This window comes from Lithobates pipiens, unplaced genomic scaffold (assembly GCF_037356315.1).
Source record: "Lithobates pipiens isolate NorthernLeopardFrog02 unplaced genomic scaffold, aLitPip1_a1.2 Scaffold_18, whole genome shotgun sequence".
NCBI lineage: Eukaryota > Metazoa > Chordata > Amphibia > Anura > Ranidae > Lithobates > Lithobates pipiens.
Genome location: NW_027507758.1, coordinates 222,268,949 through 222,296,127, shown reverse-complemented (window position 1 = coordinate 222,296,127; position 27,179 = coordinate 222,268,949). Strand labels below are relative to the sequence as shown.

General features: G+C 43.6%; 1 protein-coding gene across 2 annotated transcripts in view; it reads right to left on the bottom strand.

Annotated features, from left to right (window-relative positions):
• The window catches only part of LYST (lysosomal trafficking regulator), a 568,355-nt gene that overhangs the window by 453,028 nt on the left and 88,148 nt on the right, over positions 1-27,179 (bottom strand). For both annotated transcript variants that reach the window (XM_077486620.1, XM_077486621.1), the window contains exon 4: positions 17,529-19,527. In XM_077486620.1, the coding sequence (XP_077342746.1) occupies positions 17,529-19,527 (1,999 nt within the window). The remainder of the gene's footprint in view (positions 1-17,528; positions 19,528-27,179) is intronic.

Below are 27,179 nucleotides of genomic sequence, written 5' to 3'. Positions count from 1 at the left end.
CCGCCAGGGAGGGTAAACTCTAGTATCCTCCCGTCTATAAAAAGTTAAACAGGTCTATAGTTACTTGGTAAAGAATTTGATCTCTTTAAATATGGGCATCGCATTGGCCCCACGCCAATCCAGCGGTACCATTCCAGTCATTAAAGAATCCCTAAAAATGAGAAACAATGGCTTTGAAATGACAGAGCTCAATTCTTTTAGGATCCGTAGGTGGATGCCATCTGGTCCAGGTGTTTAATCCACCCTTATTTTGTCAAAATATTTCTGGAGTATATCACTTTGAACCATTGCAGATCATTTGGGGCTGTACCAGTACCACCCCCATTATGGACATGAGCTTCTCCATGCTCCTTTTTATACACAGATGGAGAAAGTATTTAATAAATCAGTCTTCTCTTTGTCCCCAGTCACCCACTCTAGATTTTGTAAAGGGCCTACGTGCTCAGACGTGACCTTTTTACTATTAGCATATTTGAAGTATTCTTTGGTGTTTGTCCTATCTTTTGCAATCTGTCATTAGTTTTGAATTTATGTGTCCTTGATTTCCTTTTTACATATTCGGTTATATTCTTGGTAGCATTTAAACAATAGTGTTCACGAATTTTTACTTTTAAAAGCGCTTTTTCTTATTTATAGCCATTTTAACTTTGACTGTGAGCCACATAGGTTTTTTTTTTTAGCCGTTTAAATATATTACCTATGGGAATATACTTTGCAGTGAGTTCACATACAGTCTTTTTGAAGAATTTCCATTTCTGTTCTGTGTCCATTGATGCCAATATTTCCTCCCAGTCTAAGTCCTGGAGCGCAGCCCTCATCCTTGGAAAATTTGCCCTCTTAAAAGTTAGGTTACTAAAGATAAAAACGCTTAACACAAACTCTCATCCCTTTCCTATTTCACTTAAAAATAAAATGTTTTTTTGCCACAGATTACAAGAAGTGAGGGGAAATCTATTGACAATGACCATAAATAAAAACCTCCTTGTGAGACAAGGGAGGTGAAATGTTTCTCGCCCCATGGATTTGGGGAATTCAAGATTTTAGCAACATGAGCAAGGGAATTTCGCTTACAAAAGAGGCACAAATTTAGCAACTACTTTGAGCCCATTATCCAGAACTGTAGTTAGTTTCCATTTTTTTCATTTACAATTTTGTTTTTGTGACAGCGCGTTTCAGTGACATTGAGTTTCTAAAGGGCACCCCCACACCAGTTATAATCATATTACTAGGGATGCACCGAATGGGTTTTTTGGTGCCGAAAACCGATACCGAAAATGAAAAATACACTAGGCCGAAAACCGAAACCGATACCGAAACAGCACCGATACCGAAAATGACTGTTTTTAAAAAATATTTTTATACAGGAGATGGTCAGAGACTGGGGAAATGGTACAGGAGGTGGTCAGAGACTGGGGACATGGTACAGGAGGTGGTCAGAGACTGGGGACATGGTACAGGAGGTGGTCAGAGACTGGGGACATGGTACAGGAGGTGGTCAGAGACTGGCGACATGGTACAGGAGGTGGTCAGAGACTGGCGACATTGTACAGGAGGTGGTCAGAGACTGGCGACATTGTACAGGAGGTGGTCAGAGACTGGCGACATGGTACAGGTGGTGGTCAGAGACTGGCGACATAATACAAGAGATAAGTGCAGCCAGCGTTGCCCCCACTGATGCAGCCAGCGATGCCCCCCACTGATGCAGCCAGCGATGCCCCCCACTGATGCAGCCAGCGATGCCCCCCACTGATGCAGCCAGCGATGCCCCTCTGCAGTGAAGAGAGTCGTCTGGTTGAATAGAGCGCCGGGAACATCACAGCTTTAATTTCAATAGCTGTGTGTTCCCCGTCGCGCGCCGTCACACACAGCCCCTCCCCCTTGTCCAGGCACTTTGATAGACAGATCACCCGTCCAATCTAGACAGGTGATCTGTCTATCAAAGTTAAAATCGGAGCGCGACGGGGAGCACACAGCTATTGAAATTAAAGCTGTGATGTTCTCGGCGCTCTATTCAACCAGACGGCTCTCTTCACTGCAGAGGGGCATCGCTGGCTGCATCAGTCCTGCGCTATTCACCCCCATCATGGGCGGCACCAGGGGCGGGGGCGGAGTTCTGCCCCCAGGCCCCGCCCCATTTTCGGCTCAATTATCGGGCGTATTTTCCTTTTGGCAAATTGCTGAAAGGGGCATTTTTGGCCGATATGTTTCAGCGGCCGAAATTTCGGTGCATCCCTACATATTACCAATGATCCCATGCCTCAGCAGCAGTCAGAACTATAATATCTTGGCTGTGTACAAAGCTAGGGATGGTAAGGTCAACCCCCTGCATCCTGGACAGTACTTATGCCTACTCACTGGCTGTTAGTCCTGTGAAATGTCAGTGAGGTAGGTCACAAGCTCCTCTGTACCTGTAAGCAATGTATTTTCTATCTGGCAGCAGCTGAGGCAGTAATGGAGCTGGATTGCTGGGGATGGGAGTATAACTGGGGCAGGGCTTTTAAAAACATACTAAATGGGCAGCAAAAGAAAAGAAAAACTGATTCTACCCTGCTGTGTTGTGTAAATCTTGTATGTGGGTAGAAATGAATGAAAATGCTCTGCCAAGTAAAATGGCTCCTAAATTTCAATTTCATTGGTGCAAATAACAGCTTTCTTGGCATTTAGCATAGATGCAACTGGATGATAGATATTTGGTTAGTAACAAGTACTGTGCATCATAACATTAGCCCTGTTTCTTTAACAAAACATTGTTTTCACCCTTTTTTTCTCTTTGCGGCCACTTTGCAGGGACACAGATCCATCCAGTTCAACCTATATGTGGGTGATTTTTATTCTCAGTTACCATAGCACTGTATGGTCTGCTTCTCGCTTTTTCAAGTTGTCAACATTCTCATTTAGCACCACTTCCTAGGGGAGGGAGTTTTTACTGCTCTAGCGGTAAAGAACGCTTTCCTCAATTTAAGTTTAAACATCCTTTCTTCTATTTTGGCAAACTTAATATATGTGCCCACTTCAGGGACCTTACATTAAACAGTTTATTACAAGTAGTGAAGTCATCTTTGATATATTTGTACATTATAAATCATATCCCCTCTTAAGCTCCTATATAAAAAGGTCAAAGAAATCTTTCTAACCAAGCTGTATTAGCCCAGTGCAGGTCTGTATCAAAGGCAGAGGACAAAAGGATTCATCACTGGCTCCCGGAAAATGATCTTTGATCATTGTTGTCTTGCCATGGCTTGTTCTGCACTGTGAAATGACAGGCTCATCCACAGTTTATGTAGGCAGCTGTAGTGAACTGGTGGATGGCACCACCATGCAATCACAGGTAAATAAGGATCTTAACCAATACATGGTGCTATAGTGAATTTTTCTTATATAAAAACAAAGGGAATCATAGGGGGTTTTGCAGTCTACGTCCTTGCTGTATAGCAATTCACCCCTTGAATGGTCCTGATGTGACTGACCACTGTCAGACAGAAAGTGAGAGAAAATCCCAAAAGATTTTTCACCAAAGAGGTTAGCGGAAATAATACAATAGCAACAAATGTGTAAGAGGTTTTAACATTTCCTTTGTTTTCAAAGTAAAAAAAAAAAAAAAAGTTTTGGCTATACTTTCACTTTAATTGCCACAAAACTGACACTTGTGCATACGTATCATTGCTGTAAAAAAATAGGATTTTTATATCAGCTTATTTGTAAAATCCTTTTCATGGAGTACATCACAGGACACAGCACCATAGTAATAACTATATGAGTATATAGGCCACCTTCAGGTGATTGACACTGGCACGCCTTAAGACAGGAAGTTCATGCCTTTTTTTACATCCACCTGATAGAATCTGGTAAATGTATGGACTGAAGACCAAGTTGCAGCCTTGCAGATTTGAGCCATGGAGGCATGGTGATGCACTGCCCACAAAGCACTAACAGCCCTGGTAGAGTGTGCTTTGAATTGAAAAGTTGGAATCTTCCTCTTCAAACCATAAGCTTGAACAATTACTTGCCGAATCCACTTAGAAATAGTAGACTTCACTGCTGCCTGTCCTTTCCTAGGACCTTCATGCAGCACAAAACATTTGTTTTTCAAATCTGAGCAGTCGCTTTCAAGTAGACTTTGACTGCTCTCACTACATCCAATGAATGTAACAACTTTTCCCCCGTAAAACAGAGTTCTGGAAAAAACCTTAGACTTACCGGTGACGGTATTTCTATGAGCCTTTCAGGACAGCACCTTGAGAAGAGCGTAGCTCCACCTCTTCACAGGAAACACTGTGTGACAACGCTCCTTTTAAAAGCAGCTGCTTCCACCATGCCGTCAGTTGTTACCGAGAAATCCTCCGACTGGAAAATATAAGCAGACAGTTACCAAGCCCTATAATTATACATAATAACCTAGGGAGGGAATTAGGCTGCTGTCCTGAAAGGCTTGTAGAAATACAGTCACCGGTAAGTCTAAGGTTTTCTCCCTTCGCCTTTCAGGACAGCACCTTGGAGAGGATAACTGAGAAACTTACTTCAGGGTGGGAAAACTGCCTGTAAAACCTTCCTACCAAAAGGATTGGTCCGAGGCTGAAAGCAGATCCAAGCGGTAATGTCTTATAAAGGTTGAAAAACTGGACCATGTGGCAGCCTTGCACATTTGCTCAGGAGATGCCCCGGCCCTTTCTGCCCATGATGCTGCTCGAGTCAAATGAGGCAAAATCCCTTCTGGAGGTTCCAGACCCAAAGAGGTGTATGCCTCTTTAATGGCTTGTTTTAACAATCTTCCAAGGGTACTTTTGGAAGCTTTAGATCCCTTGTGAGTACCTTCAATTAAAACAAAGAGTGATTTTCTAAAGCCCTTTGTTATCTCCAGATATTTAAGAAGACACCTCCTGACATCAAGAGTATGGAAGGCTTCTTCCCCTGGCCCCGAAAGTAAAGGGCAAAATGTAGAGTATGATCGCCTGTGTACGATCAAAGACTGAAGCCACTTTCGGCATGAAGGCTGGATCTGTCCTTAAGACTACCCTATCTGGTAGACATCTTATAAAGGGTTCTTTAATAGATCGAGCTTGTAACTCACTGATTCTATGGGCAGGAGTTACTGCCACTAAAAAAACAGTTTTGAATGTCAAAAACTTTAATGATCCTTCTATAGGTTCAAAAGGAGTCTTCGTCAGTCCCTGAAGAACTAAAGATAAATCCCATTTGGGAAAACTAGGTCTAGGTTTTACTTTAGCCATAGCCCTAAAAAAATCCAATTATCAAAAAGGTTCCCTTGACAGGGTTCTTTCCAAAAAAAAAAAAAAAATAAAACTGATAAAGCAGCTACCTGCATCTTGAGCGTACTTGCTGCTAACCGCTTCTCCAATCCTTCTTGAAGAAATTGCAAAACCAAAATTGTACCAAGCAAATTAAAGTTTTTTCTGGAACACTATGTATTATACACCTTCCAGACTTTGAAATAAAACGTCTCTTGTCACTTTTTTCCTACTTGCAAGAAGGGTACCAATACGTTTCTCTGATAAGCCCTTCTGTCTTAAGATTTGTTCTTCAGAAATCAGGCTGTTAGATTGAGATAAGCTAGATCTGGATGGAGGATCTGGCCCTGACTCCGAATATCTGTCCTGATTGGCAACTTCCAAGGAGGTTTCACTGAGATGTTCATCAACATTGAAAACCAGGGGCTTTTTCGGCCAATAAGGAACTATTAAGATTAGTTCCGTGGATTCCAGCCTGAATTTGGCTAACACCCTTGGAATCAGCTGAAACGGGGGAAAAGCGCAAGACAGCTGGAAGTCCCACTTGTGGGCCAACACATCTATTCTGAGAGCTTGATCCTGCCTCTGAAGGGAGAAGAAGTCTGGTAATTTATCATTTTCTTGTTTTGCAAAGAGGTCCACCTGAGAGAAACCCCAGCTCCTGGAAATCGTGCTGAATAATTCCAGATAAAAATTCAGAAAGATGAATAAAGGCATTACATTAAGGAGCTGTCTGCGTCTCGAGTAAGACATCACATCAACAGTTAAATGCATTGAAAACATAAAACATAAACAAAGTATTCCTTGCAGGGAAATGGAGGCCAAACCAATCTCCTCCACTAGAAGGAGAAGGGGGTGACCTCAACTGGATGGATCTGCGGATGCCATGACATTCCGGATTTAGAGACCACTCGGCTTCCCTTATTTCTCTCCTGCTGAGGAGATCTGCAAGGTGTTTTCCATCCCCTTCAAATGGACTGCGGATAGAGGCCAACTTCTTCTCTGCCCATCTCAAGATTTGATCAGCTAGCTCCATCAAGGTTCTGCTTTTTGTGCCCCCTTGCTTTGTTAAATATAATACTGCCGTCATATTGTCCGACAATATTTGGACACGCTGTTTAACTAGAACTTCCCGGAAGGAGAGAAGACTTAGGTGAATAGCCTTCAACTCTCTCCAATTCGATGACCTTCTTGCCTCTGGTTTGGACCAAAACCCCTGAACCGTTTGTTCTTCTGGGTGGGCTCCCCACCCCCATGCGCTGGCATCTGTGGTCAGTCTTCTGGCTACCGGGAAGGACCAGAGAAGCCCTTTTGAGATATTTCTTTGGTTTCTCCACCCCTGAGCGATCTTTTTGCTCTTGCTTCTTCTCCAGAGGTCCCTGGTATGACCGATTCCTCAAGATATCTGCCTGCAGTGGACGAGCATGGAACTTGGCCCACTGTACCAACGGAATTGCTGCTGTCAACAGGCCCAGAGCTGACATGGCTTGTCTTACGGAAATCTGAGTTGAATTGAAGTGCTCTTAGAACTGACTGCATCTTCTCTATTTTCTCCTAGGGCAGAAATATTCTGTGTTCCATTGAATCTACTTCGTACCCCAGAAACCTTAATCTTCGAGATGGTATTAGGCTTGACTTTTGAAGGTTGAGAAGTCAACCCAAACTCTTTAGATGCGCTTGAGTTATTTGAAGATTGACTTCTACTTGACTCTGAGTCAGCAGACAGTAGCAGATCGTCCAAATAGGGCACTATTGAAATCCCTTTCAGTCTCAGGGGCTCAAAGGCTTCTGGCATCACCTTTGTGAATACTCTGGGAGGAGGAAAGGCCGAAGGGCAGAGCTCGGAACTGCAGATGCCAAACCTCCCCTTCCCCCAGATTGACTGCAAGATGCAGGAAACTTTGTGATGGGGGTGCTATTGGAATACGGAGATAAGCATCTCTCAGGTCGATGTAAGCCATGTAACACTTGGGGGGTCAGTAAGTTCCTCACCCAGATAATCATATCCATACTGAATTTTTTGTATTTTATGGATCGATTCAGAACCTTCAAATTGAGAATCAGGCAGAACTTTCCTGATGGTTTTTTGACCAGAAAAATATGGGAGTAAAACCCTTTCCCCTCTTGACCTTTTGGAACCTGGGAGATGACTTTCTGTTGCATCAGCTCTTGTAGACGAGATTTCATAGCCAGAGCCTTCTCCTGATCCCTTGGCAGGTTTGTGATGTAAAACCGACTTGGGGGACTTTGTGAGAATTCTAGATGATAACCCTGTTTGATTAACCCCAGAACAAAATTGACTTCTTGTCTCTTCCCAAACTGGCAAGAAATCCTGAAGTCTCCCGCCTACTGGGAGATTGTCTGTTTTTTAGTGGATTGCTCTGGGTTTCTAAAGAAGTACCCCGACTCTACCTCTTCCTCTCTGAGGATTCCAGGGTCTTTTCTTTGTCTGGTCTTTATCCTTATCAGTTTGTCGAAAAGGACGAAAATTTTTCCTCTGCTGCACCACTTTTTTTGTGTGGGAAAGCTTTCTTTTTGTTTGCAGTCCTGTCAAGGATAGTCTCCAGTTCTGGCCCGAACATCAGGTCCCCTGAAAAGGGAGTTTAACTTTAGAAGCCGAATCCCCTGACCAAGTCTTTAGCCAGAGGGCTCTTCTCACAATGCTAAAGTTAACAAGCGCTGAGGATCTGGCAGATATCCTGATAGACTCTGCAGAGGTATCTGCCATATATTTGACGGCCTTAAGCAATGTAGAGAAGGACTCCAATATATATTTTCTGGAGGTACCTGCTACCACATGATTCTTAAGTTGGTCTAGCCAACACTCCAAATTCCTAGCTACAACTGTAGCTGCCATTGCGGGGTTCAGATTGGCTAAAGAGGAATCCCAGGCTTTCTTCAGTAGCACATCTGCCCTCTTGTCCATCGCATCTTTGAGAATCCCCATATCCTCAAAGGCTAAATCGGTCTTCCTAGACAATTGTGAAAAGGCAGCATCTATTGTTTTTTTATGCCACACAAATTCCTAATTTTCCTCAAAAGCAAACCTCCTTTTATAGGCTTTAGAGAAGAACTGCCCTTTTTCTGGATCCTTCCACTCCTTTTTAATAGTGTCAACACTTTATGCACAGGGAATATTCTGTGTTTAATCTCCTCTAGTCCCTGGTACATCTTGTCATGTACTGACAGCTGGGTTTTTTTCTTCCTGGATCTCCAGGGTAGTGTAAATTGCCTTGAGCAATTCATCCACCTCCTCAAGTGAAAGCTTATATCTAGATTATCTTGCTTCTTTTTCCTCCTCCTCATCCTCAGAATCAATGGTTGAGGGAGGAATGCTTTCCCTTTCTTCCTCAGACTTACTTTCAACCTGTATGGAAGTGGATGGAGGGAGACAGGACTGAGAGCTCTGTTCTTGGCTGGAACTCTGGCCACGCTTTTTCACAAGGGAACACACTGTCCCTAGGGCCTCTGTTAATTCTTTTCTTACAGAAGATAAGAATTCCTTGCACTACTGTGAGGATTCTTTTACTAAATCCGCAATGCAGGATCTGCACAGGGGTTTGGCCCAAAAGTCCCTTAAAGGATTTTTGCATGAGGGGCATTTTCTCCCTGATGTCCTCTTTGACTCTGGCAGTAGCTTTCTGAAACAGAAAAACAAAGAACCCCCAGGTCCTTTTTTAGCTATAGCCTCTAAAAAGAACAGATAGCACCCACAGCCAACACCCTAAGTGCCCAGAGTCTCACTCCTTGCTTTACTGCTAATGGAACATTTACACCAAAGCAGACAGCTGCAGGTTTTTGTTTAAAGCGGTTCTGCACCTTTAAAAAAAATATTAAAAGCCAGCAGCTACAAATAATGCAACTGCTGACTTTTAACAAACTGACACTTACCTGTCCCAGGGTCCAGCGATGTCAGCGGCAGATGACGAGCAATCGCTCGTCTCTCTGCTGCCCCCGCCGCCATCCTCTGTCAGGGAATCGGGAAGTGAAGCGTTGCGGCTTCACTGCCCGGTTCCCTACTGCGCATGCGCGAGTCTCGCTGTGCATCTCTGCTGGTCCCCGCTGTGTCCTGGGAACAGTGTGTTTCCCAGAACACAACGGGGGGCGGGGCATCTGCGCGGGTCTGTCCCGGAAGTGGGTGCAGATACCTGGATTATCCAGGTATCTGCACCCCCCTCCCCCCTGAAAGGTGCCGATTGTGGCACCGGAGGGGGGGGGGGAGGGATCACATGAGCGGAACTTCCACTTTAGGGTGGAGAACCGCTTTAAACAATAAAAAACAACCAGTGACAAAAGGAAAGAGGTACCGCTGTACTTCTACCTGGGACTGGCATGGAATGCTCGTTCTGAGCATGCCCGCTGCCCCCCTAACACCATGGGAAGATGATCTCCAGCAGCCCATTACTCCTGTGAGCAGGGGAAGGAAGGGACACCAGAACACCCCCCTCTTGTATGGGAAAGTGCTGGGCTGGTCTTGCATAAAAGTTAAAAGGTACTGCAAAACACAAAAAAACTGACGGCATGGTGGAAGCAGCCGCTTTTAAAAGGGGCATTGTTACACAGTGTTTCCTGTGAAGAGGTGGAGCTACGCTCTCTCCAAGGTGCTGCCCTGAAAGGCGAAGGGAGAAAATTAAGGTAGCCATATCTTCTGCAAGAAGGTAGCCAACTCTGATACCCTTATTGCAGAATATATGGCTACCAGAAAAACTAGCTTCTTTGTCAAAATGACCAAGGGAATATGCCGTATCGGCTCAAAAGGCTGTTTCTGTAATACCGAAACAAATAAAGTCCCAAGGGTTCAGTGGTAGCTTAACCGGTGGATTATCCCCTCTAAAAAAGCTACGGACCAAAGAATGACTGAATGAATGAATGAAATACTTGTATAGCGCACAATGCGAACTGAATCACCTCTAGGCGCTGTGGCAAAAAGGTTGTTGAAACAATACCGATAAGGCCGAGACCTGGCCTTTGATAGTACTCAAGGCCAGCTTCATCTCTAACCCTATTTGCAGAAAAGCAAGGATTCTACCCATGACATACTTTCTGGGATGCCAATAGCATGGATTCACACCAGGAAACATATGCCTTTCAGATTCTATAATATGACTCTGGAGGCCGGCTTTCTTGCATTAATCAAGATAGATGCAACTGATCCTGACAGCCCATGCTTCCTCAGAATGTGGGTTTCAATAGCCAAACCGTTAAATTTAGCGATTGTAAGGTAGGATTGAATATCGGACCCTGCAAGAGCAGGCCTGGAAAGGGTGGAAGGATCCATGGGTCCCCTACCGTCATCTTAACATGCTCTGCATACCAAGATCTTCTGGGCCACAAGAACCGACTTTCTTTCCTGCTTGATCCTGCAAAGAAGTCGTGGAAGCAGAATAGGAGGGAATGGATACATTAGTGATAACTGATCCCACAGGGTCACCAAGGCATCTGTGCCGCATGCTAGGGGACCCCTTGTTCTTGACACAAAGTTGGCAAACCTTGTTGAACCTGGACACAAATAGGTCTATGTCTGGGATCCCCCGTCTCTGGCATATTACAGGAACAGGAACATATCAGGGTGAAGGGTCCATTCCCTGGGAACAACTTCTGGCGACTTAAGTAGTCCGGCTGCCAATTATCAATTCCTGGAATGAAGACTGCCGATAGGCAAGGAACATGATTTTCTGTCCAAGTTAGAATATGGTTCACCTCTCTGGGCCGCAAAACTTCTTGCACCCCCCCTCCCCCGTGATTTATATAGGCCACTGCCATGGTATTGGATTGGATCCTGACAAGATAATTCTACAATCTGAATGTCCAGGCCCTCAGGGTCAATTGTGCTGGCAAAATCTCTAGAATATTGATGGGCAAGGTCCTTTCAGATCAAGACCACTTCCCCTGGGCAGTCGACTCCTCCAGGGCTGCTCCCCAACCCGAAAGGTTGGCATCTGTTAACACTTTCCATGTGACTGGTAAGGATTTCCCCTCCTGCAGATTCTTGGTTAACCATCAACTGAGCTCTGGCGCATCCTTGGAGATAGATGCATTGGGAGGTCTAAGGCTGGATTCACACCTATGCGGTTTTAGTGCTTTTTGCATATTTGCACTACAGTCCATTTAACATGGTTTCCTATGGAACACGTTCTGTAGTGCAAATCTGCAAAATGCAAAAAACATTAAAACTGCATAGGTGTGAATCCAGCCTAAGGCTTAGACATTTTTGTTCCAAGCTGATAGGATACGGTTTTGCAGCAGTCTCAAATGAAACTGAGCATAGGGAATGGCTTCGAACTAAGCCACCATCTTCCCTAACAAACCTTATGCAAAGGCGAATAGGAGGGCCCTCCTTTGCGCTGACGACCTGGACCAGCTCCTTTATGGTGCTGATCTTTGCTTGTTGTAAAAATACTCTTTTCTGGTCTGTATCTATGATCAGACCCAAGTATTCTAGCCTTCTTAATGGTTTTAAGGAAGACTTCTCTAGGTTGAAAATCCAACCTAGGTTTTCCAGGTAGTTGACTGTGGTGACCACGCTTTTGTCTAAGTGGGCTACTGACCTGTCTATCAATAGCAGGTCGCCTAGGTATGTAATAAATGTTCTACCTTGAGCCTTTAATTTGGCCAGAGGAGGGGCCAGAACTTTTGTGAACACCAGGGTGCAGTGGCTAGACCAAAAGGCAAAGATACGAACTGAAAATGAAGTTTTTCTACCTTGAAACGTAGAAATTTCTGATGAGCAGGGAAAATAGGCACATGCAAGTATGCATCCTTGATGTCGATTGACGCCAGAAGCTCTCCTTGCAGTATGGAGACTACTGACCTGATTGATTCCATGCGAGATGAGCGGATATTTAGTAATCAGTTCAAATCCTGGAGCTCTAGAATGGGTCTGACATCCCCGATTGGTTTTGGCACCATGAAGAGCTCTTCCATGGGAACCTCCATGATCACTCAGACAAAAGCCAGTCTAATGCTTAAAAGACTTTTTCCTCTGGAACTTTGGGGACGTTTGATCTCAGAAAAATAAGGAGACGGGAACTCCCAGAACTCGTTTGTAACCCAGAGCTACTGTGGAGAGCACCCATCTGTCACAAAATTCTGCCAGATCATTGATCAACAGCAGAATTCCCCCCCCCACTCACTCATGGGTGCCGGGTGCCCCTTCATGAAGAGGCCTTAGCATTCTGCTTTGTAGGTTCCCTTCCCCAGCTATTCTTCTGTCCCTGGGGTTGACCCCGAGGTTTACCTCTTGAACCTGACGGCAGAGGCCATTGCGACTGCCTAGAGGCTGATGCCCCTGCCCTTGGAGGAGGAGCCCGTTTAAATGAAGGATGTTTATTCTTTTTTATTAATTGGCAAAAGGGTACATTTTCCACTTGAAATTGTCTGTATTTATCCAAATCCTCTCCAAACAGCCATTCACCGTAAAAAGGAAAACCAGCCAGGAGTTTTTTGCATGGCGCTTCGGCTGACCAATTTTTCAAACATAAGATCCTACGTGTATGCACAAATACAAGCGTAAGGCGTGAAGCCTGAAGAATAGAATCACTAATAGCGCCAATAGCAAAACATAATGCTAAAGCACCTGTCTCAAATGGTCCTTCAGTGATTGGCATACACATATTGCCGCCACTGCAGATTGAGTTTCTGTTCCTGCCAAAGAAAAGCTATTTAAAAGGAATTCCAATCTTTTATTCGTTGGATGGCTAAGCATTTGAGCATTGTCGAACGAACGGACAAGTTACATTTTTATTCACAGAGGAAATAGCCACATCAATTGCCGGTATATTCCACTTTTTTGTGAATTTTTCTTCCATAGGATAAAGTGTAGAGAACATTTAAGGAGGGAGAAAATGCTTATCTGTGTGATCCCACTCAGAATACATAAGCTGTTACAACAATGGATGGACAGGAAAAGCATGCATAGCTTTGGGAGGCTTTAGGGAACTCAAAGAAGTGGGTTTTTCAGCCGACTCATTTAAGGGTAGCTTAAATGTGGAACAAGCCATTTCTGTAAGCGATTGTACCAGCAACTTTTCAGATTGTGAAGCTGAAAAAAGGCCTTCCAAAACCGAATCCTCGGAAGAGGAATCAGCCTCCTCACGGTCCCCCGAGAGCCTCACCCTCCCTCGTCCACTGATCCTGTGAGGGACTAAGACTGGCCATACAACTATAGCTTATCTGCAGATTTTCTATGGTCAGATGGAAAATGTGGAACAGATTCCTCCATCTACACTGAACTGTGTGGATGGAGGAATCTCCCACTTTTTCCATCTGACTATATAAAATCTTCAGATAATCTATAGATGTATGGCCAGTCTTAGGCGGTAGAAGGGGACCTATCACATTTTCTCCCATGCTGGAAAAATGCGATTAGAGCAGTCAGTCAATCTTTCCTCCAGCCCCCACAATGCTGATGGGAAAACTTCATTACTGTAGACAGGGGCTGAAGTGTTGGAAACAGTTGCAACACCTAACACAATGGCTCACCCTGATCAGCTACCTCTTCGGGGGGGGGGGGGGGGGGGGGGGACTGCTGAAGTGAGACTAGGGTCCTCAGAGCCTGAAGGTGATACCTTTGGTCCCCTTGTGGAATGCATAGTCCTAAGCACACATGCAGAGGTACTTACAAGGAAAAAACACACCCACTGCTGAGCAATAATTCAGTAATTGTTACTGCAATTAAACACTCAGCCTGATGCAGAGTAAATGTGCCTTAGGGAATGCCTATGTCCCACACTCACATGCACAGGTCTGCTTTTGTGTCCCTCCATTAGTACAAATGAGACCCCAAGCCATGCCCCCTTCCTCACTATGCCCCCTGCGTTTTTTTAAAAAGGCGATTCCTGCGTGCACACAGGCTTCCGATCCGATCGGCGTGGGGGGGGGGGGGGGCGAGTGGAGGAGAGTGTGGGGAAGAGGAGAGCTGCCGCTGCTGAGGGCAGTGGAAGGACTGGCAGAGAGGCAAACCGCCAGACCCTACAGCGTCCCCCTGCCTGCTCCTGGAGAGTGGAGAGAAAACATCCAGAGTCCTGAAAAACAATTGGCAGGCGGATTTCCTAACTGGTTAATGCCTAGACCCGGGGGAGTGTTCTGTGCACCCTGAGATCTTTCAAAATCTCTGTCAAAGATGGGGGAAATTAAATTAGACATCCTGGCCTCCAGGTTCAACAACAAGCTGAACAAATTCAGTGTCAAATCTTGGATCCTATAGCTTTTGCTGTAAATGCCCAGTTGATTTATTGGCCTTCTTTCAAGCTATATCCTATGCTTCCCCTTCAATGAATAGTCAGCCTCTATTGCTACATAAGATACGGGAGGAATGGGTTCCAGTAATTGTTTTTTAATTCCTTAGGAATCTCCACTTAATTATCCAGCCGCAGGATTTTGTGGTACAGCCAAACAGACCCAATCTTCATCCATCACGATGGGCTCCATTAAAAAAACCCTTCAAAGACTGGGGTCCCTTTTTATTGGGGTTCCACTGCCTTGGACCTGTATAGCACCCTGTCAGTAAGCTATATGGCACTGCAATATTACCAAAGCACCGGTTCCCACGGTCCAGCTCTCAAAGGGAAGCGTTACAGGAAAAACGTTGTTTCTTCCACCACAAGGCCTGGGTACCAACCACTTTGGCCTAAATGGCACTTTGAATGCATTCGGTTGCAAAGCCTTGCTCTAGCCAGGAATACTGCAGTGGAGCCTCTGCACAGCACATCTTTACTCGTGACCAACACCTAAGACACTGGTGAAAAAACTGTGGTACTCCCAGTAATGGGAGGGGTTATATAGGGATTGTAATTCCTGTTTTAGGGCGTGCCAGTGCCCATCACCTAAAGGTGGCCTATATACCCATATAGTTTTTACTATGGCTCTGTGTCCCGTGAGGTACAATAAAGAAATATTGATGATTTAGTTGTATGTTAAAGTGACTGTAAATGTAAAGTTTTTTTTTTTTTTGTTTAAATACCACCACCAAGTCATATTTACCCTCTCTGTGCAGTGGTTTAGAACAGGGTGAACCTTGATCCTACTCTGGGGTCCCCTGCCAGCACTCCTGGCTCTTTCCCCATGCCGAGTGCCCCATAGCAAGCTGCTTGTTATAGGGGCAGTCGTCTGTCCCCTGCTTGCTTCACAGGTTACGATTGACAGCAGCAAGAGAAAGGTTCCACTGCTACCCCCATGTCCAGTGACGGGGAGAGCACACTGCTCTTGGACACCAACGATGGAGCAAGATAAGGCTCAGGTAAATATTCATGGGGAACTGGGGGGATCCTGTGCAGATAAGGTTTTTTTTTACCTTCTAAAACTTCTATCTTTACAACTACTAAGTTTTACAATGACGTAACATTCTATAAACATGCTAGTAAACTTTAGAAAAAAAAGCAGCTGGCAGCAAAATACCAAAAATATTTATTGTAAAGCCTTCACAGTGAGCCCAGTCAGTGGCTGACGTGTTTCTGCGATTAGCCTTGTCCACAGCACACACCCTGAAAGCTACTAATGCTGTAGGCAATAGCAAATGCCCCAAAGCTTAAAAGACAGTCTGGTTGCAGCCAGACTAAGCGGAGGGAGATTTCTGCAGCATATTTGGCAAATACAGAATCACAGTATATATAAAATATGCAAAGTGGTTGGAGGGAAGCTTCAGAATGGCAAAGATGTTTTTATTACAAATTATGTAAGCAGACAGCAGTTCCTCCAAGAATTTGATGGTAATTTGCCACATCAATTTTTCCTTCTATCCTGACAAGTGCTTCAGTCCCTGCTGCAGAGAAACACCCCCATAACGGGATTTTACCACCTCAATGTTTTACTGTAGAAGTGGTATTTGGACGGTGAGCTGTACTGGATTTGCGCCAGACATATCATTTGGTGTTGAGGGCAAAATAATTAAATTTTAGTCTCATCTGACCAGAACACCTTTCCCATGTTGCCTCAGAATCTAACAAGGTGTGTTTAAGGTGGTCAGATTCTGTTATGGGGGTGTTTCTCTGCAGCAGGGACTGGAGCACTTGTCAGAATAGAAGAAAAAAACTTATGGGGCAAAATACTAAATTCTAAAGGAAAATTTGCTTCCCTCTGCCAGAAAGTGGTTAATGTGAAGATATGCCTTCCAACAGGACAATGACCCAAAGCATACAGCAAAAACATAACGGTTGAAGAAAAAGGTGAAAGTCCTTGCATGGCTTAGTCAGAGTCCAGACTTAAACCCCATTGAAAATTTGTGGAATGGTTTGAAGACTGCAGTCCACAAATGGCCACCATCAAACTGAACTGAACTTTAGTTCTACAAAGAAGAGTGGGCAAATATTACAAAGTCTAGATGTGCAAGTTAGTAGAGACATAGCCCAACAGACTAAAGGCTGTAATTAAAGCAAAACGTGGGGGTTGGTTTTTTCCAACCCAGTGATTCTGTTATCTTTCACTTGGATGTTCTAAGTTGCACTAGTACAGTGATGGCGAACCTTGGTACCCCAGATGTTTTGGAACTACATTTCCCATAATGCTCATGCACTCTGCAGTGTAGTTGAGCATCATGGGAAATGTAGTTCCATAACATCTGGGGTGCCAAGGTTCGCCATCACTGCACTAGTATATACAGCTGGATAAAACAAAAACTGTGCCTATCTTCATTTCAGACTGCAAAGCAACACAATGATTTTAAAAGGGCGTGTGATTCTTCTCTATACCGTGTGTGTGTGTGTATATTATATATATATATATATATATATATATATATATATATATATATATATATACATATACATATACATATACATATACATATACATATACATACACACACACACTATCTCACAAAAGCGAGTACACCCCTCACATTTTTGTAAATATATGATCTTTTCATGTGACAACACTGAAGAAATGACACTTTGCTACAATGTAAAGTAGTGAGTGTACAAAGCTTGTATAGCAGTGTAAATTGCTGTCCCCTCAAAATAACTCCACACACAGCCATTAATGTCTAAACCACTGGCAACAAAAGTGAGTAAACCCCCGAGTTAAAATGTTCAAATTTGGCCCAATTAGCCATTTTCCCTCCCCAGTGTCATGAGACTTGATAGTTTGATATAAGGTCTCTGGTTACTGGAAGCTCAACATAGCAACCTATGGCAAAGAAATCTGAGGATCTGAAAAATGAATTGTTGCTCTACGTAAAGACGGCCTAGGCTATAAGAATATTGCCAAGCACCTGATGCTTGAAGCTGAACAGGTGCAAGGATTGGAAGGGATACATGCAGAGATTAAAAGAAATTTTCAAAAACTAACCTGGACTTTAGCAATTCTGGAAGTACTTTTAAGTAAACCTTAAGTAATTCTTCAGTTAGTCCAGTTTTTTGATAGCTGCTTGTATCACTGTATGATGTAGAAACACCCATCTGTTGAGAATGATGTGCCATCTCTACCCCTCTTTGTAAAACTGAATTAAAGACAAGTGTGTATAACTTCCATTGAATTACTGCATTTCCTTTCTGGATGATGAAGCAGATGTGTCTGGCAATAGGTAAACTCAGGTGTGAATCAGTACTAAAGACAAGTTCCTGGTAAGCTTCCAAAGAATCCCATTTCCACATCATGTCTTCTGATGCACTGCTTGGTAGAATACCCTGAAATCTGCACAAACCTGAAGATAACACAGGCTCAGATTTGCCTTGAATTGTGTCCTGCAATTCAGCTAAATGTTCACCATCCATTGCACATATGTTGCATGATGCTTGTTTGAATGTATTTGAACTTTCACCTCCACCTAGCTGATCCAACATCAAATTTGCAAGTAGACTCAGGGTGTGATGTTGTACATTTGTTAATCTTGGCATCTTAAATGCATAAAGAAGAGGTAAAATAACAGATGCAGGATCCATACAACAGCAAATCCCCACAGTCTCTATCCCTGAAATAATCTGCAGGCATGTAGGTATCAGCAATGCCTGATGCAGTAAACGTAAACATTGATGTGCAAACACTGCAATGCAGCAACTTCTTTCAGGATATCGGACTTCCCCACACATATTTTCATCAAAAGAATCTTGAACACGACTTTTGAAAATAGAAACCGGAAGACCAGAAAGATCTCTGTGATGATGCATGAAGTGTGAAAATTCACATCTCCTATGTCTTTTTCTAGTGCACATTGACTGATGCAGTTGCTCAGATTTGACTTTTTTGATAACACTGATTATTTTTATGACATTACTGATGAGTAATGATACATGTTCACAGGCCTGAGAATTTAGGCTTTCACAATGTAGACATATTGACTCCATATAAAGGATCGCTTTTTCAAGGAGATCAAATCCACTGTACTGTACAAAGTCATGCAAAAGCTCTATAGACTGACTAAAATATAAAGGATTTGGTGCAGCACATTTAAGACATAACAACATGATTTGAAAAATGCCTTCAAAAATCTCTGATATCAAAAGAGCCTGATGTTGACATGTAGGCATCTCTAATGTTTCTGCAACATCTTTGGATGTTTTTTGGTGGTATATGTCAGACCTGTTATTTAGGTAAAATTTATATTTTAAGGCTGTTTTTAACAAATCATTAAGGTTTTTCTTTAAATTGTCTGGCATAACATCCCTGCTATTAATGTCAGCACACAGTAGTCCTAACACTGTGCGTAGCAGCATTCTCTGCACCAATGCCACTGGTTCCTCAGTCCATCCTGTTGCCAATGTTCCTTTATCACGTGCATAAAAATCACCAAAGCCTAAAAGGAACTCTGTTAAAGCTGGGATGACAGTCACAGAAAGTGAAGTGCTATGATTCAGCTTTATATCAAAGTTGGAAACTTTTTCAAGCAAAGATAGTAATATTCGACAAAGATCAAACGGGGAGGTGTTTTTATCAGACAGAGAAACGGGTCTTTCTAAAAGATTACCATTTGGGAAGCTAGTGTCCGGTTTTGGTTTACATAACAAATTCTGTTTAGGGGAACCTTTGTCAGATAGAGCTGACTCCCAAGATTGAGCTGTAAGGGTATGTGATGCATGTCTTTGTTTAGTTGCAGAGAACGACTTTTCATCCAGGACTTCTTCAGAATCTGATGTAGACAGGGACTTTTTTTCATCCTTTGATGTGTGACACTGTGTGTTTTTGGACTGACGTCTTGATTTATGGTGTCGTGAGTTAACATTTAACACATTTGAGAAGTCTGATAAGGAGGAAATCCCTTCAGCATCTACTTTCCTCTGAGGCTTTTGCAGAGTTGAACAGATCTCATTGGTAGCAAAAGGTTCTGCTTCAAGTGAAGGTAAAATAACCTCTGAAAACATTGAAAAAAAATGGAAAATTGTTATGAATCTAACAGAAAAACTATCACAAAACAAAAACAGATGCTTTCATTGATGGCCTCTTTTAGCAAATGCCATTTGCCTAGCTGCCACACTGCCTATCTGGCTTTCATAGTCATTTTAGAGATGTAGAGAAGAACTGTCTGACATTCCTGACCTTCATATGTAAAGTAGATTTTGCTGTATAATGAAACATCCACTCAAAACATCCGGGCTGCCTCCTTATAAAAACATCTGCTGTACCTGTGGGCAAAATGTACCTGAAAAGAAACCATTCGATTTCTACTTGCCTTAGCTCAATTTTTCGTATATTTGGGAATGACATTGCCATCCTTCCAGGAAGAGTCCTAGCTAATGCAGAGAGGCAAAATCCCATGAGAAGACACTAGAATGTAATGCAAAAGCATCCTCTCATGAAATTTCAGCTGCTCTGTATTCTCCAGATCTAGCTAAGAATATGTCACTCATTTTGGCACTACCAGCAGAAAATGTGATCATGGCAAGTATAAAACTTCTTCTATTACAGGTACATAACACCTACAAACATCAAGTGATATTTTTTGTATAAAGGACCACACATTACAGGTAGACCTTGCAATTTATCTTAAAGTCTGCCTTTATTGGTGCTAGTTACACCCAAGGTTTTAACACTAGTGTGCCAGCATAATAGCCAAGAAAATAGTTTCTCAGAGAGGTTGGCAATGAAGACCCAATCATTCTTGTATGAAAAATACACATTAAGTACTTAGATTAGGTGTTAAAAGACATTATATTCAACAAGATTTCCCAAAATTTAGGTTTTAAGAAAAATAAACCAACAACCGAAGAGTGAAAAAAGTCATTGATATGAAGATCAAAGAATATATTATATATATATATCCAATCCTAGAGACTTGGAAGTGTATTTAACCTCCCTGGCAGAATTTAAGAGTCTGGCTCGGGGTAAGATTTCATTACCATAAGCGGTATTCCCGAGCCAGACTTGGGATTGCATTGCTGGATCCATGGAGGGGGTTACTTACCTTGCCCCCTGGATCCAGAGATGTCTCCCCGCTGTGATCAGCGAGCCGCCGTGTCTCGCTCCATCTGTCACCGTGTCGGGGTCCGTTCCCTGCGGGCGTTGCAATGCACGGGGACGGAGTTCGGCACCAAATTCAAAAAGTAAAAACACACAGTATAGATATAGTACTGTAATCTGTAAGATTACAGTATACTGTATCAAATAATTACACATCCCCTTTGTCCCTAGTGGTCTGTCCCGTGTCCTGCATGCAGTTTCATATTATAAATACTATTCTTTATGCCAGGAAACTGGAGATTGTCCATAGCAACCAAAAAATGCCAGTTTACATCAAAAGTGCTAGGAAACAGCGATAATAAATTAGAATCACTGGCAGAGTTGAGCGATAGTAATTTGTGGGCAAATTGGTCAAACACTAAAAGTAATGACAGCGACAATTCTGCAACTCAGCACATTTCAGTGGTTTTGATTTGATTACATTATTGAATCATTTTTATTATTATATTTGTTATTATTTATAGTTATTTTTTATATATACATATACATACCGAGATGTCTATTAGACTCTTGTTTGGATGGATTTAAGTGAATTATTTCTAAGAATTACAGGCCTACAATATAAAACGCCAAAATTAAATGCAAAATAATGGTACTGCTTTCAGCACCTAAAATCTGAAATAATCATACCGCCAGGGAGGTTAAAACAACATCCTTTTTTTATGTCTTTTAGATAAAGTCAGGGAATAATTTAGAACCCCTTTAAAATTATTTGGGGAGATTTTTCCTCACTTCCTATGCCAGAGACATAACAGGAAGTGAAACTAAATCTGTTAATGGTAAGGGGAAAAGCAGTAGTAAAAGTGGCAGCACAAATACAGTGTAGCACAACTCTAGGTCCCAGTTTAAAAAAATGCAAGGGAAATTACTGACATGATCTTAAGTGCGTTTTCACAGTTTTTTTTATGGGTTTCCTCCATATTCCTTTCGCAGTCTGAAAATACTATGATAGGCAAACTAGGGTCTCATCAAACTGACGGTAGATTGTATGTGTCTGTATGACTGTGGTGGTGCCATTAGACTGTACGCTTCTTTCTACATACTCTACCCCTCAGTCTGTTTTCTTAAAGGAAAAAAAAAAAAGGGTAGTGAATGTGTCAAGTTTCGTACTGTGCTCTACAATTTAAGTGAGCATAAGCCAAAAAGTTTGGGCATCTTTCAATCGGAAATTAAAATGTACCAGCTACCATGGGGAACAAAACAGGGCAAGTGCGAGTAAAAGTGGCTGTAAACAATACATATATATTTTTAATAATGAACAGATTATGCTTACCTGCTTTTTGCAATGGTGCTGCACAGAGCGGCCCTGAAAATCCTATTCAGTGGTCCCCCGCCGGCATCCTCTGCTCCCCCTCTTCTCAGTGCACCACCATAGGAAGCAACTTCCTAAGGGGGCCCCGCCTGCAGGCTCGCTCCCAAGCTTGACTGTGTGGGTTTTATTGCCACACACACACAGCACGGCCTGGCCTCACCCCCGCTACGTCCTCAGAGGATTTGATTGACAGTAAAAGGAGCCAATGGCACCTGCTGCTGCCTCAGTGTCCTGTGAGGAGAGAGAAGAGCGCACCGCTGCAGATGGCCACAGCAATGGATAAAAAAAAGTTACTTACTGGGAACGTCCTTTCCCTGAATCTTTCAGGACAGCCAACTAAAGGACCTTGGCTCCTCCCCTCTGTATGAAACCCCACGCCAGCCATCTTTAAAATTTCCTCCTCCCCTGCTGGCGCCCCAGTTTTTTCTTTTTAAGAGCACCTCCAGTCTTCTGGGGAGACACAAGAACATGTGATCTAGTTGGCTATGTGCATCACATTTCATGTAAAAAAATCTCAAGAAATGTATACATTCGGGTGGGTACTGGTGCGGTTCTGAAAGACTCTGGGAAAGAACGTTAGCAGTAAGTAACTTTGTTTTTCCCCTAATCGTCTTTCAGGACAGCCATCTAAGGAGGATAATCAAGCACTTACCCCTAGGGCGGGACTACGGCTTGTAAGACCTTGTATGCAAAGGTCTGATCCTTTGCAGACCAAAGGTCCACCCTGTAGTGTTTTACAAAAGTGGCAAAGCTGGACCATGTTGCCGCTTTACAAATCTGCCCTGGCGTTGCTCCAGCCCTCTCTGCCTGCAACACTGCCACTGATCTCATAGCATGTGCCCTGATACCCTCTGGAATCTGCATACCTCCCAAAGTATAGGCATGGCCAATATAGCCTCTCTAAGCCACCAGGCTATGGTGCGCTTTGAGGCCTTGTGACCTTTCTTGGCCCCTGAAATTAAAGTAAATAAGGAATCTGTCTTCCTAAAGGATTTTGTTTTATCTAAATAACGTAGAAAGCATCTCCTGACTTCTAACATATGGAACTTGGGCGGCACAGTGGTGTATTGGTTAGCACTCTCACCTAGCAGTAAAAAGGGCAGCTGGTTCGAATCCCAACCATGACACTACCTGCCAGGAGTTTGCATGTTGTCCCTGTGCCTGCGTGGATTTCCTCCGGGTACTCCGGTTTCCTCCCACACTCCAAAGACATGCAGGTAGGTTAATTGGCTTCTGTCCAAAATTGGTCCTAGTATATGAATTGTGGGCTCCTTGAGGGGTAGGGACCAATGTGAGTGTGCAATGTACAGGGATAGGGGTAGACACTCACCGAGGTTGAACTGGATGGACTGGTGTCTTTATTCAACCTTACTAACTATGAAACTATGAACTTAATTTCTTGTTCCCTGGAAGGATTTGAAAACTGTGAAATTGAGGCTACTTTAGGCAAAGAGGCCGAATTCATCTTAAAAACTATGATCCAGGAAAACATGAAAAAAAGGAGGTCTGATTGATAGGGCTTCCATCCCACAGACCATCCTGTCTGTAGTAACAGCCACCAAAAACACTGCTTGTCAGTATTTTCCATGTGCAATTTTCCTGTGGTACAAAAGGGTCTGCTGTCAGTTTGTAGCACTGACAGGTCCCATTTTGGGAAGGCCGGACCTTGTATCAGTCTTGGTCTGCTCAAGGATTTAAAGAATCTAATAAGCCATGGATTGGATGCTAGCTTTCTTTCCTGATATACGGACAGGGCTGAACTCTGACTTTTCAATGTACTGAGGCTCAGACCCTTATCTGCTTCACTCTGTAGGAATTCTAGGACCGCCACTGAACTGTATGTCTTAAAAGATGTTAGCTGTACACCATTTGTTAAAACATTTAAACACTCTCTGATTAATGGTGCAAGTTTCCATTTTCCTGCTTTTCAGCAGTGTCTCAATTAAACGGATTGAGAAGCCCTTAGCTTTCAGCAGCTGCTCCTCAGAAACCAAGCACCCAGGTTCCACCTTTCCTCTTAGAGACAACATACTGGACACTGGGAGAGGAGATCCTTCTGGATTGGTCATAACCAAGGGGGTTCTGGAGCAAGTGCTTTTAGAATAGAGAACCAGTGTCTCCTGGGCCAGTGTGGTGCAATGAGGATCAGTGAAGTGTTCTCTGTATGGAATTTTTCTAGCACAGCTGGTATGAGCACTGGTGGGGGAAAAGCATAGCATTTGTTAAATGTCCACTTCTGTGCTAGCGCGTCTACCCAGAGCGCTCCATCTTCCCTCTTCAGGTTAAGGAGGAACGAACCTTCTTGCTTTCGAGGCAAATAAGTCCACCTGAGGTGTTCCCCATTTTTGTGTGATGAACTTGAACACTTCCTGATTTAATACCCAGTCGCCTTCTCTTAATGTCTTTCCCAGCCACTTGGATCCGTGCCCCTTTTAAGTGTACTGCTGACAGGGAGACTACGTTTTTCTCTGCCCAGTTTAAGATTTCCTCGCTTAAGGACCACAGGGTTCCGCTCCTTGGTCACCCCGTTTTTTGATGTAGGCGACTACTGATGAATTGTCGGACCTGACAGGTAAATGATGACCACTCAGTTCTTTCTGGAAGGATCAGTCTTTCAAATTGGATGAGCTTTTCATCTCTTCCTTTTTCCAAGTTCCCCGTTTTACCCAGGAGACTAGATGTGCTGCCTATCCTACACCGCTTCCATCTGTAATCCTCATCCGGGTGATTGGTAGGATCCACATGTCCTTTGGTAAAATTTTCTGATCTCCTCCACCACCACAAGGATCTTTTTACTTGTGTTGGTATCAGAACTTGTGCGTCCATGGACTTGTTTGCAGAACCATATTTTTAAGATGAATATCTGTAGGGGCCGAAAATGCAAACCAGTCCATTGTACTGTCGGGATTGCCGAGATCAGTAATCTTAATGTTGACATTGTTCGTCTTATTGAGCATGGTTGATTGGTTTGCAAGATTTTCTTTGCCTCTTGAATTTTTTTGTACCTTCTCCCTGGGTAAAAACACCTTTTTTTGTGCTGAGTCTAGGACACACCCCAAGTATGTAATTTTCTGAGTGGGGTTTGGGTTGGATTTTTCTATGTTCACCAGTCTAAGTTTTCTAGGAAGGCCTGTGTGTACTCCAGGTTCTCTAGTAAATTCACGAGAGAGGTCGCAAAGAGTAGTAGATCTAGATAGGCGATAATGGATATGCCCTTGATTTGAAATGTTGCCAGGGCTTCCGCCAAGACTTGGAAAAATTTGGGACCATGTTTTTTTGGGAGTTTGGCGATTCAAAACCCATTCCCTATTGTTCACAATATGAACTGGTTTGAGGATGGTCCCCAGCCACCCCACAGTGACTAGCTTGTCACTACTTGTTTCCGGCTTGCTCAGGACAAATATCCCCTTCTTTGCCCTTTCCTCTCTGTCCCCAAGGTATTTTTTTGGTTCTGGGCATTGGGTGCTCGAAAGCGGGACCTTGTGTCTCCCCTTTGTCTCTTTTTGTTTTGCTGTGGCTGTCCCCAGGCCAGTTTACACTTCAGCAGAAATGCTTTTTTTCTTATCTGCTGTGCAATCCAGTACCTTCTCCAGCCCTGGTCCAAATGGCAAGTCCCTTGTAAATGGGATCCCGCAAAGTTTGGCTTTGGATGAGTCGTCTCCCTGCAGGTCTTTAGCCCCAGGGCTCTTCTTGCAGAGTTGGATAAGGCCGAGGATCTAGCTGCCATCCATATTGATTCCGCCAATGAATCTTCCATATAAGCGATGTCCCAAAGGAGCATGGGGAAAAAAAAAAACAACGAAGTTACGTACCGGTAACGTTCTTTTCCGGAATCTTTCAGGACAGCCACCTGAGAGACCTTGGCTCCTCCCCTCTTTAGGAAACACCTGTGTGAGCTTAATAAATTTCCTCCTTCGCTGCTGCTTCTCAGTTCTTTAAGAGCACCTCCAGCCTGCTTGGGGAGACACAAGAACATATGATAAACATAATCATGTCACCTTTTCGGCAAAGGAAACCTTTACATCTAAATACAGGTGGGTATCCGGCTGTCCTGAAAGACTCCAGAAAAGAATGTCACCGGTACGTAACTTCGTTTTTTCCCAATCGTCTTTCAGGACAGCCACCTGAGAGGATAACCAAGCACTTACTCTTAGGGTGGGATTACAGCTTGCAAGACTTTGCGCCCAAAGGTCCACTCTATAGTGTCTTACGAAAGTCGCGAAGCTGGACCATGTTGCCACTTTACAAATCTGCTCCGGCGTTGCTCCAGCTCTCTCTGCCTGCGACGCCGCCATTGCCCTTGTGGAGTGTGCCTTGATTCCTTTCAGGGTCTGCCTACCTCCTAACTTGTAAGCCTGTTCTATGGCTTCCCTTAGCCACCTGGCTATTGTACTACTTGAAACTTTGTGCCCTAACTTAGCCCCTGCATATAAAACAAATAAAGATTCTGTCTTTCTAATCTCTTTGGTTGCTTCTAAATAATGTAGGATGCATCTCCTGACATCTAAACTATGGAATTTCACTTCTTGTTCCTGCACAGGATTAGGACAAAATTAAGGTAATACAATCTCTTGGTCTCTATGGAATCTAGAGATCACTTTAGGCAAAAAACCCGGGTCCATCTTGAACACTATACGATCCGGGAAAACCTTGGAAAAGGGGGGGGTCGGATTGATAGTGCTCCTATATCACAGACCCTTCTGGCTGTAGTAATTGCTACCAGAAAGACTGCTTTAAGCGTCAGCATCTTCAGGCTGCAATCCTTTAGTGGTTCAAAGGGAGCTGCCGTCATAGTTCACAGCACTAGCGATAAGTCCCACTTCGGAAAGGCCGTACCTTGCATAGGCCTGTCTGCTCACAGATTTAAGGAGTCTGATTACCCATGGATTAGAGGCTAGCCTCCTTTCCAGGTAAACCGATAATGCGGAGACTTGACTTTTTAATGTACTAAGGCTCAGTCCTTTGTCTATCCCACTCTGTAGAAAGACTGCTACTGAGCTTTGCGTTTTGAAGCTGTTCTCTGCGCACCACCTGCAAAAATATTTCCACACCTTCTTGTATATGTTATGTGTCTCAACCTTTCTGCTTTTCAGCAGTGTTTCTACCAAACGGTTTGAGAACCCTTTTGCTTTTAGCAGCTGCTCCTCAGATACCAGGTGGCTAGCTTCCACCTTTCCACTTGCGGACAGTACACTGGGCCTTGGGATAACAGGTCCTCCTGGACCGGTAGCAAC